Source organism: Agrilus planipennis, unplaced genomic scaffold (assembly GCF_000699045.2).
Source record: "Agrilus planipennis isolate EAB-ADULT unplaced genomic scaffold, Apla_2.0 scaffold81, whole genome shotgun sequence".
Taxonomy (NCBI): Eukaryota; Metazoa; Arthropoda; class Insecta; order Coleoptera; family Buprestidae; genus Agrilus; species Agrilus planipennis.
In genome coordinates this window covers 59,162-77,027 of record NW_020438902.1, presented here as the reverse complement: position 1 = coordinate 77,027, position 17,866 = coordinate 59,162, and the positions used below count along the sequence as shown (strand labels likewise).

General features: G+C 33.5%; 1 protein-coding gene across 2 annotated transcripts in view; it reads right to left on the bottom strand.

Moving 5' to 3' along the window:
* LOC108737222 (putative helicase MOV-10) overlaps positions 1-17,482 on the bottom strand; it is a 63,741-nt gene extending 46,259 nt beyond the window's left edge. The window contains exons 1-9 of one of the 2 annotated variants that reach the window (XM_025973304.1): positions 17,393-17,482; positions 17,195-17,337; positions 16,700-16,930; positions 16,559-16,642; positions 16,222-16,375; positions 4,568-4,877; positions 4,374-4,477; positions 4,180-4,317; positions 3,839-4,019 (exon numbers count right to left, since the gene is read on the bottom strand). In XM_025973304.1, the coding sequence (XP_025829089.1) occupies positions 3,839-4,019; positions 4,180-4,317; positions 4,374-4,477; positions 4,568-4,877; positions 16,222-16,375; positions 16,559-16,642; positions 16,700-16,930; positions 17,195-17,337; positions 17,393-17,400 (1,353 nt within the window). In that variant the 5' untranslated portion in view covers positions 17,401-17,482. The remainder of the gene's footprint in view (positions 1-3,838; positions 4,020-4,179; positions 4,318-4,373; positions 4,478-4,567; positions 4,878-16,221; positions 16,376-16,558; positions 16,643-16,699; positions 16,931-17,194; positions 17,338-17,392) is intronic. The other variant, XM_025973305.1, reaches the window with a different exon arrangement.
* Between the last annotated feature and the right edge of the window lie 384 nt (positions 17,483-17,866).

Genomic DNA, 17,866 nt, shown 5'->3' with positions numbered 1-17,866 from the left:
GCGTAACAGTTGCTTGTGTACCATTTTAATATTCTGGGCCAGATTTCGGTCTATGGGTTGAATTAGGGTTGTACAATTAGGCTACATGTACAGAATAGTGAAATTTTCGTCAATCGACTGCAGATCTTCTAGAGGATTCACTGGTGCATTATCAAGAACTAAAAGTTCTTTTCTGATAAATATTTCTTGACTTCGAGAATAAAATGTCCCTTAACCCACGCATTTTTTTGACCTGTGTAATGAACTGGTAACTTTTTAACTGTTGCAAATGCATATGATCTTTGTGCTTTACCTACAAACAGCAGGGACAATTTGTGTTCCGCTTGCGCACACGGCATAAATGTGATCCTCTCCTTCGATATCTTTGAACCTGGTGCACTTTTCTCTGACCTAAAAACTAATGTCTTATCCGGTATCACTTTCCATTACAAGCTTCATTCATCGGGCTTATAAATGAAGGCTTTCTCCCTAATTATGTCCGTGAATTTCTGCTGCTTCACAACTTCTTCATTTTTCGCCACTAATTGTAAGTTTATGTAGGAGTAAACCATGCTTTTTTTTGAATTTGTCTAATTATCCTCTACTAGCAATAAATTCTCCATTTCCAAGTCTTTCATGTAAAAAAATTGGCTTTTCTCATTACTATATCACCTGAGAAAGAGATGCTTTTCTTCGCTGCTCTAAAAACCACGTAAATAAGACATCTTCGAGCAGGGAATTTGTAGGCGTTTTTAAAGTTTGTCTGGACTCTTTTATGTATTTATTACAAATTTTAATAAGACTTTCCAACGTTATACCATTGCGCTCACCATAGTGGGATAAACAAAATAGCAGAACGATGCACAACGAACGAAAAATCGACGTTTGGCACCTAAAGTGAATGACACAGCACTGCGAATTCATTTAATCACTGGTTAATAGCGTATTGCAAGACCGCGTGATAAGTGTTCGGATAAGCAGGGATTAGGATTATCGAGGTTCTATTGTATGTGTTAAAAGTTTTATTTTCATTACTAGATAATTTTCTTAATTGATCCGGATTTCGTGATTGATGACGACTGGAACTTCATTGAAATTTATTGTTTAAATATAATCGTTCTCTGCAGTCGGTTGAGCTCGGTTTGTATTTGATTTTAAAAATCGTTTAACTCTGCTAAAATACTTTTTGTTTCTTTCCCGTGTACTTTTACAATCGGGATAATATTCAACTGAATTTTCTTCATATTTTCTACGATTTCATGATAGCAATTTTGACTAATTCGAAATGGTGTTCTTTTAATAGCATTGTACAGCTGGTACATGATTTTCAGAATTCTTTTATTCTGAATAGTTGTACTTCACATGGTGATTCCTCAGAAATGTTCCCGCTAATGTCATCTGATAAATTTACCTTGCATCGTTAAAAATATGACAATTTCGGAATGTTCACATATTTGGCTCATTTTTAGTTCAAAATAGGTAAAGTGGGGTTATAAAGTAGCAAATTTAATTTTGTACAGAGATTGGATAAGCTTCTGGACGAAAGAGTGTAAGTTGCACATCCATTATTACAATAACTAACAATTTTATACAAGAAAATTTTGAAATAAAACAGTGCGTAAAATGACTATATAATATGCAAATAAATGCTTGTTGTTAATTTGAAAAATATTTGGTGTTATAGCGATATGTAATAGTGTAGGTATCAATTTATGCAAATGAGATGGTTTTTAATATTTGTTGTGGTTCATCAAAAAGTAATACCGCATCTTCCAAGATCTTTTGAGAAGCTATTAAAACTTAATACTTTCTTTGTATAGGTTAAATTTTAAAATACGTCATTGCTTACAGGCATAATTTGCATAATTCTAAGTACAATTTCTTCGTAAACATATATTTTCACCTTAACTTTGAAATATATTGTTTTTCGGATCATTTTTGGCAAATAGTTTATGTACATGTAGAGAGATGTCAGCTAATACATCTAATTTTTTGTTTATCTGTAACAAAACAAATTTATTTAATTTGAAATACTTCAAATAGTACAGTAAGGTATTGAGTGCGCGCGTTAGCGGACACGATTTACTAGTAGGTATTATTAAAAGAGGATTATTAAACGTTTTGGGAATTGGAATAAAATTCATTACAGCCAATCCTGAAAACGATAATTTAGAATAAATAAATTATAATATTAGAGTTCTTGAAGAAAAACAAAATGAAATTGTGCAAGTACAAAATAAATACCCATCAATTTCGAACGAAATAACTAAATTAAATAAAGATACAACTGATTCAAGAATGCATAAAGAATGCTACACTATTCATGACGAGCAAAACAAAAGTTGCTATAGAAAATGAAGAAATACAACATTACATTCTTTTAACACAGGAAATAGTAGATATTTTATAGATAAAAGAGTCGTTATAGTAGCTAAGAAATATATGTAACTGGAGAGAAGAATATGAAGGAAGAAAACAATCTTAAAATAACATATATCTAATGTATTTTATAATTGTTTTACTGATAAGGACAACCATTTTCCTAATTTTGCTTATATCCAGATTATATAAAATCGCCTACAGTAGGGTCGCGATAATAAGAACACCAAAAACTTATACCCTGTTCGGATGTGTGGAGCGTTAGGATTACAGTATGTAGATACTTCGAAGTTTTTTTTTTAATGAAACAAATATTTTTGTAATTGAAGGTAACAAATAAATTTTAATTAGTAAGTATTTTAGGCACATATATGTTATTACACATTTTTAAAAATCTAGTATTGTACTTTGACGAGTAGTAATAATGCAATAGATTTTTTCTGAAATTGAAATATCTACTTCATTCCAAGCACTCATTTAACGGAGACATAACTCCAGTATGTTTCGATTCTTCAAATACTTTTTCGCTTTCGCTGTTATTCTCATTTAGTACTTGTCTGAATATGTCTTCATCAGTTAATGGCTCCTGACAATCAATGTTATCATCGGTGGATAAGAATTTGTTAATTTCCTCTTCCCAAAAGCCTCTGCTACGGAAAATATTCAATGGAAGATCATCTTTAGGACTAAGCTGACCCAAATCTTTGCGAGATGCGTTTTCTGGTTCAAATAACGAGGACCACAGAGGTTTCCAAGACTTTTTAATTAGATTTGAAGACAGTTGTTGTCAACTTTGAGCCAGAGAAAACACGGCATCTTTCATTGTTTTTTTAAAAACTTCTAGATATTGTGCACTCTGGATCAACTTCTTGTTACCCATTATCGCGTAACAGTTGCTTGTGTACCATTTTAATATTCTGGGCCAGATTTCGGTCTATGGGTTGAATTAGGGTTGTACAATTAGGCTACATGTACAGAATAGTGAAATTTTCGTCAATCGACTGCAGATCTTCTAGAGGATTCACTGGTGCATTATCAAGAACTAAAAGTTCTTTTCTGATAAATATTTCTTGACTTCGAGAATAAAATGTCCCTTAACCCACGCATTTTTTTGACCTGTGTAATGAACTGGTAACTTTTTAACTGTNCTAGCAAGGAGATCGGGCTGAAACTATAGCTACAAGCTATCCAAGGATGGTACTATAGAATGTCACCTCAAGGTAGGCCTAGTGGCGTCATCTCTTGGTTAGGCCGGAAACTTATCAATCCACCCTCGTATATCGTACTAAAATAAGAATATAAGCTCCATATATCTTTTAAGTGCAAACAAGAAAATTTTCAGGCGCCTGAAATTAATGACACGAAATAAATATAGATAAAATATACTTTTTGAAACCAGACTTAATTATTCTGAAATTCCAGCCCTCTGTCTCCCTGCGTACGTCCATATACGTATGTATCAACAATATAATATTCATACCCTCAATTCTAAACAAAATGGAGGTAAGCCGCTGGTTCTTACAAGTTTTTGACCTTGTAAATTGTATCTGCTTAAATCACTTTTAATTTTATGTTCTTCCATATATAACAGTAACCTCAAAAGGTCACAATAATTATTTACCGTTAAACAATTTTGAGGATCATGAACATTTAGCATTTTCCTAAAATAGTATAATTTATTACTACTAGACTGGCCATAAATGAAAAAGGGACTCACACCAATTTACCACAACTAATTTTCCTACTGGCAAACTGGTGTGAAGTCTTTTCTTCACTTTTCATTAGTCAAAGTAAACCACTTGGGTATTGCTTAAAACTTACGTTATTCTCTTTAATTCAAATTCTTGCATTAGAGTTAAATTGGGATGTTTTCTCAAATTCTTTGTTAGTAAAATTCTTATATCATTAGGCATAAGATAATCTTTAATTGCAATAACATTGCGAAAAGATGTCTTTATTCTGGAAAATAAAAAGTTTCTATAATTGTATTTAAATAAACACAAATGAAAATTTACCTCCTTGATGTCCCGGACACAATTTTATTTCGAGATACTTCTTCCATAAACTCACCTTCTGGTAGAAAAGCGTCTTGCAAACGCACATAATTATTACACACGTCCTAAAAAAATAATGTATGAGCTTTGTAATTTACTATTAATCTAATTAAAAATTAAAAATGATGCAATAAAAAACGAACACAGTAACTTACTAGTTTTTTTACGACCTGGATTATCTTTTTTTGTTCATTTCTATAAACAAATATAACAACAAATTCATCTACTGTAATTTTTTTATGCAGAATAATACGCCCTGTGATAGTTGTTTGCCTTCCGAACAATAAATCGGTTGGTTTGCTTATTTCCACCACAATATTTCGGAAAGGATTAACTACATCGATTAATTTAGTGCTAGTTGTAGTGTAATTGATAAAATGAAAAAAGACGTTTATTTCATTAGAGCAAATGTTTCTTATTGTCATGTTTTCTATAATTCCCTCCGCTTCATTAACCAAATCAAACCTAAAAAACAAACATAACCATTTACGAGCACCTGCGTATACATCAAGTAATTACTTATTAATTTATTTACAAGTAGCCTAATATATCCTATATTATTTATTAAAGGAGCAATGTTTCTATATACAGTGTGAATTTTTATCTTAGGATAATGTAATATCATGATTGAATCTGGTTATTTCTGAAAATGGTTTAGATAGTAGTTTTCGAAGGAGCTATTATTTGGTGATCTTAGATGTGACCTTGAGCTCGACATTTCATAATGGACTTGGGGCTTGTTCAGCAATTTTTTTAATTCATAAATCGAAAGTTCAAGTAAAAAATAGATCTGTAAAAAATTTAAATTTTGTTCGCAAGTTTAGTGTCTTAGAAACTATTACGTGCCTCTTCTACTAAAAAGGGGCGTGGCCAGGCGATACCTCATTAAAGGCATAGGCTTGGTGATTATACGCGACTTAACGCTAATTATTAGTCGTTACAGGCTGTATTTACAGAGTATTCTTTGTAGGTATACATTGTTCGATTCTATATGACTTCAAAAATGTGCTTGTTAGTATTGCATAATTTTAGAAAGTAAGTTTTCCATCCGACTGACTAAAGGCTATTGAGAATGGCACAGCAATATATCAAACAGAGATATGACTTTATCATCGAAAGCTTTTTTTTTTTTTTTTTTAAAAAGCTGTATTAGACAATACATACTACGATAGCACAGTTGCAATTTTTGCTTTTGAGCCTTTTAATTTTGTTTTGTCTTTCGACATAGGTACCTAATCTTTGTCTTTATTTAAGAAAGTAATTTCGATTGTTTTAGGATTAGATTAGTATTAAAATAGTCCATAATTTTAAATGTATCAACTTGTGATATGTTAATAAAAACAACTTTATCGTTAGTTAAATACTTCTGATTACCACGTTTTATCTGAACGGTTGGTAGCGGTCACGGTATCTATATCTCCGAGTCCAGAGTTGCGTACAGTGACGTCATTAGCTGCCGCACTATGTTTGCGATTAATACAAATTTCAATCTCTTGTATCTGAAAAACTAAAATAGCTAATAATATCAAATTTTAAGGGCATAATGAAAACTCGGCTGTGTTTTTTCATTAATACAAACTCAAAAATGAAGAATATTATGTTCCGTAATTCTGGAAAATAAATAAGCAGAGCTAGTTTATTTTACAAAATTATTTAATCGTATGAGATTTAAATAGATTTCATTATTGCTGTAAGAAAGTTATTTATTTGGCATTTATTTACTATTTGAGCTAACCAAATATTAATGACATATATGTAGAATGAAACCAAAGAGGGCCGTTAGAAGAGGGCTTTTAAGTTAAAGTCAGTGGTGAAGTGGCAGTCGGCGTGTAAGGATGTGTAAAGCGCCTTAAGGGCGGTTGGTTACTCTGGTGAGAGAGTAAGATGCCACAGGGGCAGTGGTGTTACTCTGGTGAAAGAGTAAGGTGCCGTAAGGGCAGTTAATATTTGATAATATTGAGAAAGTTGCTTATTGTGCACATATGTATTTTAANTTAAAATAGTCCATAATTTTAAATGTATCAACTTGTGATATGTTAATAAAAACAACTTTATCGTTAGTTAAATACTTCTGATTACCACGTTTTATCTGAACGGTTGGTAGCGGTCACGGTATCTATATCTCCGAGTCCAGAGTTGCGTACAGTGACGTCATTAGCTGCCGCACTATGTTTGCGATTAATACAAATTTCAATCTCTTGTATCTGAAAAACTAAAATAGCTAATAATATCAAATTTTAAGGGCATAATGAAAACTCGGCTGTGTTTTTTCATTAATACAAACTCAAAAATGAAGAATATTATGTTCCGTAATTCTGGAAAATAAATAAGCAGAGCTAGTTTATTTTACAAAATTATTTAATCGTATGAGATTTAAATAGATTTCATTATTGCTGTAAGAAAGTTATTTATTTGGCATTTATTTACTATTTGAGCTAACCAAATATTAATGACATATATGTAGAATGAAACCAAAGAGGGCCGTTAGAAGAGGGCTTTTAAGTTAAAGTCAGTGGTGAAGTGGCAGTCGGCGTGTAAGGATGTGTAAAGCGCCTTAAGGGCGGTTGGTTACTCTGGTGAGAGAGTAAGATGCCACAGGGGCAGTGGTGTTACTCTGGTGAAAGAGTAAGGTGCCGTAAGGGCAGTTAATATTTGATAATATTGAGAAAGTTGCTTATTGTGCACATATGTATTTTAAGGGTTGTTGTTGTTATTGTTGAAATGTGAGGCCTGTAGAAGTGTAAGGCCAACGGCCGACGGGTAGGATGTGCCTTTAGGTGGAGTGTAAATCCTGTGCGTCAGGTAGTCCGTTTGCAAATCTAGCTAGATATGCCTGGAGTGGCAGTGCACCTGTGGGTGACGTGTTAATGAGAGTAGAAGTCCACTCCTTGACCTGCCGTATACAGCAGTGGCCTGAGTGTCAGTAAAGCTGCGGTGTTATCGGCACAAGGGCGTCCAGTAGAGGGATAAGTCTCTACACATAGCTTGCCAATGTAAAGATAAGCATTGGGAGCGATCTATGCATTAGGCCAATGCATAGAATGCCTGGTTATTTAGCTGAGGCCTAGGTGTGGCAAACACCTATTGTTTCAGGCAGTCTACAATCGTCATCAGGGATTCATCGTTGGACACAACTACATCACTGAGTTCGACTACGTTGGGACATCGCAAGGGCGGCCCCAACTGGGGCGTCGGCCCGCGTAAGTGCTTAAACTGTCTATCGCATTGTATTGTTCTAATTGAGGGTTTTGTTTATTTCCTTACATGTTGTTTTACGTTCAATGCTGCATGCCACTTCGCAAGATGTAACTCTCGAGGGGAACCCACTGGTTGCTATGTAAAGCTGGTAGGAGGAAATAGCTGTGTGGCTAGTGGTATATATATATATATGTAGGGATTTTTCGCGATCAGTGACGCGAATGTTTGGTTTAGTTCGGGTTAGTGCGCGGGGCGAGGAAAAAATTGATAAACAAATGATCGGTGACGCGTACGGAAGGTGTGAACAACGAGAGTGGACGACGAACCGCGAAACTAAGAAGACCAAAAGTAAGACGATTAAGACGTTACGGTTAATTTGCATTTTGTTTATATTCTTTCATTGATTGTTTTTTTTTTATTGTGTTCATTTTCTCAATTATTAAAAATATCGTCTGCCTACTACATTAAAACCCACATATATATACATAATAGGTGAAAAATATCATCATCCATAATAATAATAAAAATTGCTCTTACATTGCAGAAACTTAACACGATTAGCCACGTATGTTTATGTTTCATGTATATACTTCTTTGTAATATGTATACCTAACATATAAAAGATGTGAGAAGGCAGAGATTAAGTAATAAACAATCCTAACAAAAGAAACAACTAAACCAAGAGGACCAAATACACAACACTTTGAAAAGCATTGTCAGAGCATTTTCAATGCAGTCTCGTGTGCTATTTGGGATAAGCCCTCTTGGTATAATTATTATTCAGTCTTTATATTTTTCTGAAAATCTAATATTAAAGAAATTATAAGATTTTAAAATAATTTGGAAGGAATTTATGAGTAATTAATAATTAAATATTCAATAATAATTCATAAATAAATTTTATGTATAACTTTTTGTTTAAAAATAGTATTTATTTGTTCAACAAACATACTGTAATTCTAACGCTATCGTTAGATAAATAACTGTAAACAGGGTGTAACAGAAATAAGTGGCAGGAGGTGATAGAGCACTATAAAATATGAAAATTAAGTAAATGATTGTATGTTAAAATAAGTAATAAACACTTGGTAAAGTTTCACAAATCGACAGCTGTTACATCATCATCAAGACTGAATTCTTAAGGGTGCTAAATGTTTTTATTGTAATCTAGGTAGTTAATTTATTACAGATCTAATATTCCTTATAATCTACGTGTTTATTTGTGACGTATTTAGCTTGGGAGTTAGCTTCCTGAAATTTTAATATTTCCATGTAGTCTAGGCGACTGTTTTTCGGTTCGGAATGAAGAATTTAACATAATTTAAATCCTTCTGATGGTCATTCTCTAAGCAATGTATAGAAAAGGTGTTTTGGATCGATTTTTTGTGTTCATTTATTAGATTAAGTCCCGTCTGCCCAATATAAATTGCGGCACAATCTGCACATTTGAATTCATACACTTCATTTTTTTTCCAAATATTTTGTTTATCTTTGTTGTTAACTAGGAAAGTCCCTAAATTTGTTTTATTACAGCAAATTAGAGTTAGTCCTATGTTTCTAAGTCTCTTTTGTATTTTACCGCTTACATTTTTCTTATAATTTAGATAGCACTATTTTTTAGCTATATTATCATCTGTTATTATCTGTTGCATATAGTTTGCTTAATAACAGTTTATTACGTGTCTTGGGAACTGTAATGTTCGTGGGTTTAACAAAATTTAACTTCTAAGACGAAAACTATTTATTTACACTAATTATTGTTGAACATAAAAACAAAAAACACTATTAAATTATTACTAAACTTAGGTAATTATCACTATTCACTGCGCTATTTATTTCACTTGTATCACTGTCAATTTATTTCTTGATTCATTTCTGCAAGGGTCAATTTATTTCTACCCTTTTCGGCGATCGTCTCCTCCTTTAAATACTCTTTTGTCTTTTGTTTCCTTTCGGGAACCTCGAGTCGTCCGGAAAAGTTTCTTTTTCTTTGACCTGTTTAATTGCTTTCCCAGAACGCAAGTATGACACACACATTTACAATTACGGAGCACATGAAGAATCGATAAGCTGCTCACACACACGTGTGTCCGATCGCACACAAACACGCTCTGCCCCTTCCTTAAGGATGTTTCGTCTTGAAACATTTTCACTCTCCGTTTCGCAGGATCATGACGAAATCTGTAGTTCTCGCCTTCACGACATCCGCTCCGGGAGTAGAAGTATTAGTCCACAGTCTTCTCAGGATTGGTCCGATTCGGGTTATTACTGCAAACTAAAATGTCCATTCCAGCACGGCGGAACAGGACTTCGATCATATTATTTAATCAAGGTCCAGTTCATTCGTTCAACCATGCCGCCTGATTGTGGATGGAGTGGAGTAGTTCGAGTATTTTTTATTCCTAGGAGCTCGCATAAAGCCTGCTTCAAAGTCTCAAATGCCGTTTGACAATCCGAATCTCAATGAAATTTGCGGTCACTTGCGGTTAAACGTGTCAAAGGTTTGGCGATATTGGCGAATCCATAAACATGGCAACGATAATATGTGCACAATCCCAAGAAGCTTCTTAGGTCGTGGACATTTTCAGATACTGACCATTCCTTCACGGCCTTTATCTTCTCTGGATCAACGGCCACACCCTTCGCTGTCCCAAGTAAGAAACTTCTTCGCGGAAAAGGAGGCACTTTTTCGGACTGAGTTTCAAATTGGCCTCACGTAACCGCTGGAATACCGCTTGCAAATTCTGCAGGTGTTCATTAAAGGTGCTTCCAATAACTATGATATCATCCAAGTATACCAAGCAGGTCTTTCCAATTTGGTCACTCAAGATCTTCTCCATCAGCCTTTCGAACGTCGCCGGGGCATTGCATAATCCGAAAGACACAACTGTAAGCTGCCATAGGCCGCTCACACACACGTGTGCTCGATCGCACACAAACACGCTCGTGCACGATACAATGCTATTTATAAGTTTCCGGTTCTACCCATTGCGTTTTGCTAATTGTTTTATGATGTGTACTTCTTTATGGTAGCTATCTTCAGTTAAGGGTAAAGATAATAGACGGTGAATAAAAGAATGTAATGTGCTTGATTTTATCATGTCTGATTGATTTGAATTATTCGGAAGTAATCAGTATAAGTGGGTGTTTTATAAACTTGAAAAGATAGTTTGCCGGTGGATCTATTAATACTTAAATCCAAAAAAAATAGGGTAAACTCTTTTTCTATTTCTAATATATCATAAATATTTCTCCACTATTAAATAAAATATATTTGGAAAACAAAACTTTTAAAACAATAATCTATTACAAATGTAATACACTGGTCAAGGTACATAGACGACACTTTTTGCATATGGAAAGGCAACAATGAACAACTAACAATTTCTAACTTTCATAAATACAATGTACTCCGAATAATTCAAATCAATCAGACATGATAAAATCAAGCACATTGCATTCTTTTATTCACCGTCTATTAACTTTACCCTTAACTCAAAAAACGTAATAAACTATTAAATGAAACCAAAAAATCAATTCGAAACAATAAAAAATCACCGGTTTTTCTACACATTGCTCAGAGAATAACCATCAGATGGATTCAAATTATGTTAAAGTCTTCATTTCGAACTTAAAGACAATAGCCTAAATTACCTGGAAATATTATAATTTCAGATAGCTAACCCCCAAGCTAAATACACCATTAATGAACAAACAGATTATAAGGAATACCCACTTATTAGATCCATAATAACTTAACTACCTAGATTACAATAAATACATTTAATACCCTTAAGCATTCAGTCTTGATGATGATACAACAATCGAAACAGCTGTCGACGCCTATTAAATAAATTTGTGAAACTTTACCAAGTATTTGTTATTTGTTTTAATATTTTAAAATGTTTCACCAAGTAATTTGCGAAAAATCCATCTCCTATAAGTATATAAAATGTTTAAATGTCCGCATGTTCACCGTTTTCAAAAAAAAGGTAATATTACGTGTTCTACTTAAGAACACACAGTGATGTTAAAAATAACAGAGTGTACACAGGGTTTCACAGATATCTGTACTTATTTAATTTATTTCGTCTCAACATAATGTGTAGCACTAAATTGCTTACGTTTATTTGTTTATCTTAGACGTTCAATAAGCGGAAATATTTACTTCTCCACCCTTCTAGCTGTAGAGTTTTTATCACATCGCTACTCAGTATTAGATATCTATGTTGCTAACTGTAAATTATTGATTTTTGCTCTTAACCACGCTATTGAACTCACCGTACGATTGTTTATTGCATCTACTTTGCATCCTCCGAAATTTATTTCTATTACATCCTGTATAGTGTGTTTTGGTGTTAAATACGTGTATTTACATTGATATATTTGAGGCCTGTGATCATCATAACGTCGTCAGTTCTAAGACTTTTTGGACACGTACCTCCAGTCCTTCCTATCCGAAGATAAACTTCGCATTTCCCTAAAACTAGAACATCTCACACCTTTAACTATTTGTGAACACTAACCTAATCTAGGTATCTAGGTCTACTTCTACTCCTCTTAACTCCTGTTTCTGCCTCTAATAATTCTCTGACTAGACCTTCATGGCCGAGAAGGTGTTCTACCAACCTATCCTGCCTATTTTTTATCCACGGTATCCTCATCATTTGCCGGTAACACCACATTGCGAACGTTTCTAACCTTTTCTTTTCCGCCGCGCCTACCGTCCGTGATTATCACCCGCACAGCGCCGCGTTCCAAACATACACCTTTAACAATCTTTTTTAAATTTCCATATTAACCGTTTGCGAGCATAGAAGTAACTTCTTTTTAATGAAGGCGACTCCACCTTATACTATCTTCTGCTTTATATCCGTACTACTCCTTCCATCCTGACTTCTCAGATACCTAAAATTGGCCAGTTAATCGACCTAACCTAACCTAACCTTAAATCAGCCAGTTCTTTTATTTTTTCGTCTCCTATCTTTATATTCGCTCCTTCCTTACTTTTTCTTCCTTTGCATACCAGTATTTTTGTTTTACTTTTATTTATTTTGATACAGTACTGTTTTGTCGGTACCACATCCATTTTATTTAAAGCTATCTGTAACTCCGTAAATAGTGATAAATTAAGTGCCACATTAGAGAACACGTTTTCAGTTATTCGCGACTATTTATCCACTATTTAATCCATCAACCTGTGCCTTTCCATGGAAGAAGAAAATTTTGCAACGGCTGGAGTGACTAGCGATACAACGAAGTTCGGCTATATAACGAATGTTTTAGAACCTCGGTATGCACTCGAAGTGTAACATATTATCATTAATACATCTGCTACCAATGCAACTTTATAAAGTCAACTGATAAAACGCCTAAATACGTTGCCAGATCAGAAAGCGTGCCGCCTGTTGTAGAAAGAAGATGCTGGAGAAAGAAAACCCTCACAATTCTTACGCTATTTGCAAGCACTTGCGGGTTCGGATAAACGAATTCCGTCAGACATCCAAAGTGTCTTGACCCTCCATTGGAATCTATCCCTTCAAAAAGTTTCTGAGCTAACAGATTCAATAGTGGGTCTGACTGAACAATGCCCACGCATCGCCGCAACATCCGCACTAAGCGATCTTCTTACGATTCCCCCCGTGGATCTTCTCTTCTCTTTCTCCTGGCCCTACGCCTGTTTTGCGGATTTCACTTCATTTCCCTTTTCCTCATTTACCCTTGCTCATTATAGGACCTCACATTTTGTTTTCGTCATCGGCACATGGAACTTTTGGAATTTTGTCTTGCTACATTAGTCGTGCTTCCGGAAAAACTCAAGCACGTGCACATGGATCTGTTGTGCTAAGCTCAGAAGGATGCAGGGACTATTTAACGTGTATTGATAGTTTTCCTCGATATCTTAAAGTCATACCAATCGATAAAGCTGAAACCGCAGAGCCTTTTACACTCATTGGGTGTTCAGATTCGGTACACCACTGCACATAAAGGGCAGCAATTCCAGTCGCACTTAATATGTGTGACTGACTACAAAGCAACCATTGAGTTGCCAAAGGCATGATAGAGAGATTCCACCTGTAACTCAAGGCTGCCACCAAATCACTAAATACCCTTTTGTGTTAACTCAGTTACAGTTAGGAAGTCAACTCGAATACATGAATTACAAATCCTGCATGTAAAAATTATTCAAATACTTATAAACTACTAACGTTGCAACTTCGACCGAACGAAATTCGATTATATCGCAAACTACCATCTTACATCTTTTGGGGTGGTATTTTGAAAACTCACTTTATATAGTACATTAAACAAAATCAATTACAACCCGCTTATTCATACAAAATGTCCTAGAAACGGCATTACAAAATATTGAAGGGCGGGGTTTAGGGGAAGTTAAAATTTGTCGTTGTATATTTTTTTAACGAGAAATCTGCGTTATAAAAATTGTTTTCGTCAAAAAAATTATAAAAATTATATTTCGACAACAACGCCATCTATCAAAACTATCCTATCCTTCATGCTGAAACCAACCATACACATGCACAAAATTTCATTGAAATCGGTTGAGTACGAACATAAGTAAATCCCCAAGCCTCCTTTCGTTCCGTGGCGTTGTTTTGAATGACGTGGTCGATTTTCGCGGTGATTGGTTTTGGATTTGAATTTGAATCTAGGCTGCGGGGATTTTTTACTACCGGTGGTAAACTATATTATATAGTACGACTTCTTTTGGATAAATAGTTACCCTTAAAGGTATCGTACCATTTTACCGTCTCAAGAAATAAGTCGTGTCAGTGTGAATAGTTACCCCTGTTTTAATTCATAGTAGGCAAACTCAAGTATTACCGTACCATACCCTTTCCCAATTTTGTAAATCGACTTGTAGTGCTCGTCTACTCTTTTTTTGTAATAAAGATCCTCTAGTGGTGGTAGAATAAAAAACTTAGGGTCACGGTAGGAAAGGGTATCCAAGAAAACATTGTGAAATTATCTTTTGTCTCACCGAGACATACAGAACTTTAGTACCGCCCTTTCGAACTTCTAATTAAGCTAGTAACTTTTGTAAAACTATTAATTTGAGGTGTAATCCGTTCTACGTTAAAGTGCGAACCTACCAGTGTTTTTTTTTTTTTAAATTTATCAAAGTGAATTTCGTTTTATGTGCGAGCTTTTGCACCGAGTGCGGACCCAGTAAATCTTCGTCTAACCCGCCATCGATCACCAGGCTCGGCGCCGATTTTTTCTACCGGGACCTGCGTTCAGCGCCGCTTGACAAGAATCCCTAGTGAAACACGTACGGTCAGCAAGCTTTAGTGTTCGGTCTGCAACTTAACCTTTTATGGTGAGTTCGAACCATTGCGCTGTTACGTAGATATTATAAATACTGTTAAAGGCTTTTCTTTCCGGGTGGAGAGTTGCCTCTTGTACTTTTTATATTTTGTTTCAATATGGATAGCCGGTAACGCCCATTTATCGAAATTGTTTGTCTAAATTGACATTCTATTTTGTTGTTTAATAAAGTATTTTTAAGTTACTACAAATTCGGAATTCGAATAGCTATCCATCAATTCAACCAATATTTCCTTTCATTTATAGATTTGATGATTGCTCTATTATTCCAAATTCTTAAACCAGTAGTATTTGTTAAGTTTTGTATTCTATTTCAATTTTTAATATACATTTTTTTATTCAATTGTACATTGGCGAATTTTTTTTAAAGCTAGAAGTTCGAATATTTATACAATTTTAATTACAGTAACAGCTATTTACATTTACCCCTTTTATATTAAACGATCAACGACCCAAGACTACTAACAGCCTAACAGCCCAGCAATTCTACACCCTCTCGATTAGGGGTGAGAAGTTGTAATGCTATTGTGTGGACGTATTTTGGCGCGACTTTTTTATTATATATTTTTGTTCAGTTTGTGACTAGATATTAGAGCCTCTTTTTACAAAAACTCCTAATAAGTTCCTAATAATTCAAGTTGCAAAGGAAATTACACTGCCGAAAATTGAGTGCATGTGTTTAGTTTTTCCAAATATAACTTGCTAAAAAAGTGCTTACGGGCAATTCCACGGGATAATTTACAGCTTACAAAAAATAACAGAGTAATTATTCAGAAAATCTGTAACTTTTAAAATGACTATAATTCAATTATCATAATACATCTTGTACATTCAGCTTCTTAGATGGTGAAATTAATAGTCTGTCTATCATCAATCTCTTTGCATATAGAGATTTAAATTACACTCTTAGAAATCCTAATATCATTCATAAAACAACTATTAGGTCAAACTTTGCACAAAATAGCCCTGTGGTCAGAATGGGATTAAATTAGAACTCATTGTCAGTGCCGGATTCTGTAAGAACTGTCGAATCAACCCTTTCCTTCGAATATCATGCAAAACAAGATCATATGTATGACTAGTAACCTTAAGAATAGGTATATATGTATACTATAAATTAAATATAATTATTGTTTATATGCACTCCATCCTTGCCGCAAATTAATTTTATTGTATTATTATATGTACCTATAATATACATAAATCATATTATCATATCTACTTGCAGTTTGCAATTGAATGAGAAACCATATGTACTTACTTTTTAACTGCATATGCTTCTTGTAAAATATAGTTGAAAGACTGATTATCTTTCTTCTTTTCAGCTATATCACAAAGATCAGAAGGATTTGTTTTGGGAATTAAAAAGCTCTTTTTATTAATTTTATTGCCTTTTTCATCTTCTTTGTTCAAACCTACAATAGTTTTTTAATTGTATGAAAGGAATTACTTCTCATCTTATTAATTTGAAAATAAAATTAATATTATTAAAGTATATACTAATACTAATGACAAATAGATACCTATTGCACTGAATATAAATTTTACAAACTAATCAAAAATAAACAAACATAACTTAACTAATAAATTATAATTACCTAAATTATATTTACCACTATTAGAGTGTCCAATAAATGATGCAAGAGACTTATTTTTCTCTCCCCTATTTGCAACCGATTCATCTAAAAAGTAATTCATTATATGTATATAGTCTTCAAAATAGATAGCAGATATCTTACTTAATCCTTCGGCAAACAAATTTCTTACATTTTCCTTGATAAAGACTATTGTCACTTTATAATCTCGATATATATAATTAGCGTTTTTTAAATAATACAAAACAGAGCCCATACTTAATTTGGTTATTTTATTTAGTGCTTTGTATTTTTTCATATATTCAAGGGCAATTTTTCTTTTCACATGCAAGTCTTCATCTATTAATCCACATTCATATAAATAATTAATAAAGGCTGCAAAAAAGTATAGTATTTAACAGCTACATAAATATTACTTTGTGTTTGTTAAAATTTAAATTTAATTATATTCATTCAACCCCATCAATATTTAGCACAAATCTATATCTTTAACTAGAGCATTCTTTGACTAAAAAAAGAATAAAAACATTTCTTTCAGTAACAAAAACGTTACCCACTTGTGGCACATATTATTGGATTAAAACATCAAAACAGTAATGTAAAAATCTTTCAAAAACAATGCAATGTCTGGGAACTTACCTTTGGACTGAATTTCAATTCGTTTATTCATCATTATTTTAGGTTCTAACAAAAATTGCAAACAGTCACTAGACATATGAATATCACAAAATGAATCAACATTAATAAAATTATTATTTGTTGTAATTACACATGGTGACACCCTGTAACACACACTATTAATTTTTGTTTCTGTTGGCACACTATTAATATACCTACCTTCCCATGCTGTCAACATGCTGTTTCTATTCTGCTGTTGCTTGCTACATATACAGGAACATCGTTGCCAGATGATTTATTTTGTTCCCTAGTTTTTTTCTATAAAAGTTTTATCAAAATATCGCTGGATTTCATAAAAAAACTTACAACGGCTGAATTTACAGTAAAAAAGATTTGTTAATACCAAAACATTTATTTTTTGTGAATTCGGAGTAAATCTATTTCTTATTTATTTTAATCTTTCACTGCTTTCGTTGTTTATAATTGCCTTACAAATCTTAATTTTGTATCCAAATGAATAAGAATTCTTTTTCTTTAGATATACTACAATTTCCTTAGGTTTGGCAAAAGCTAAAAATTCTAGTACCGTCTAACCGGAACAGGCAGCAGAGTTGATGAATCATAGATAAGAGATATATAGTAGCATAGACATATATTAATGGACGTGCTTTAGCCGTATGTCGTTGTAATAAT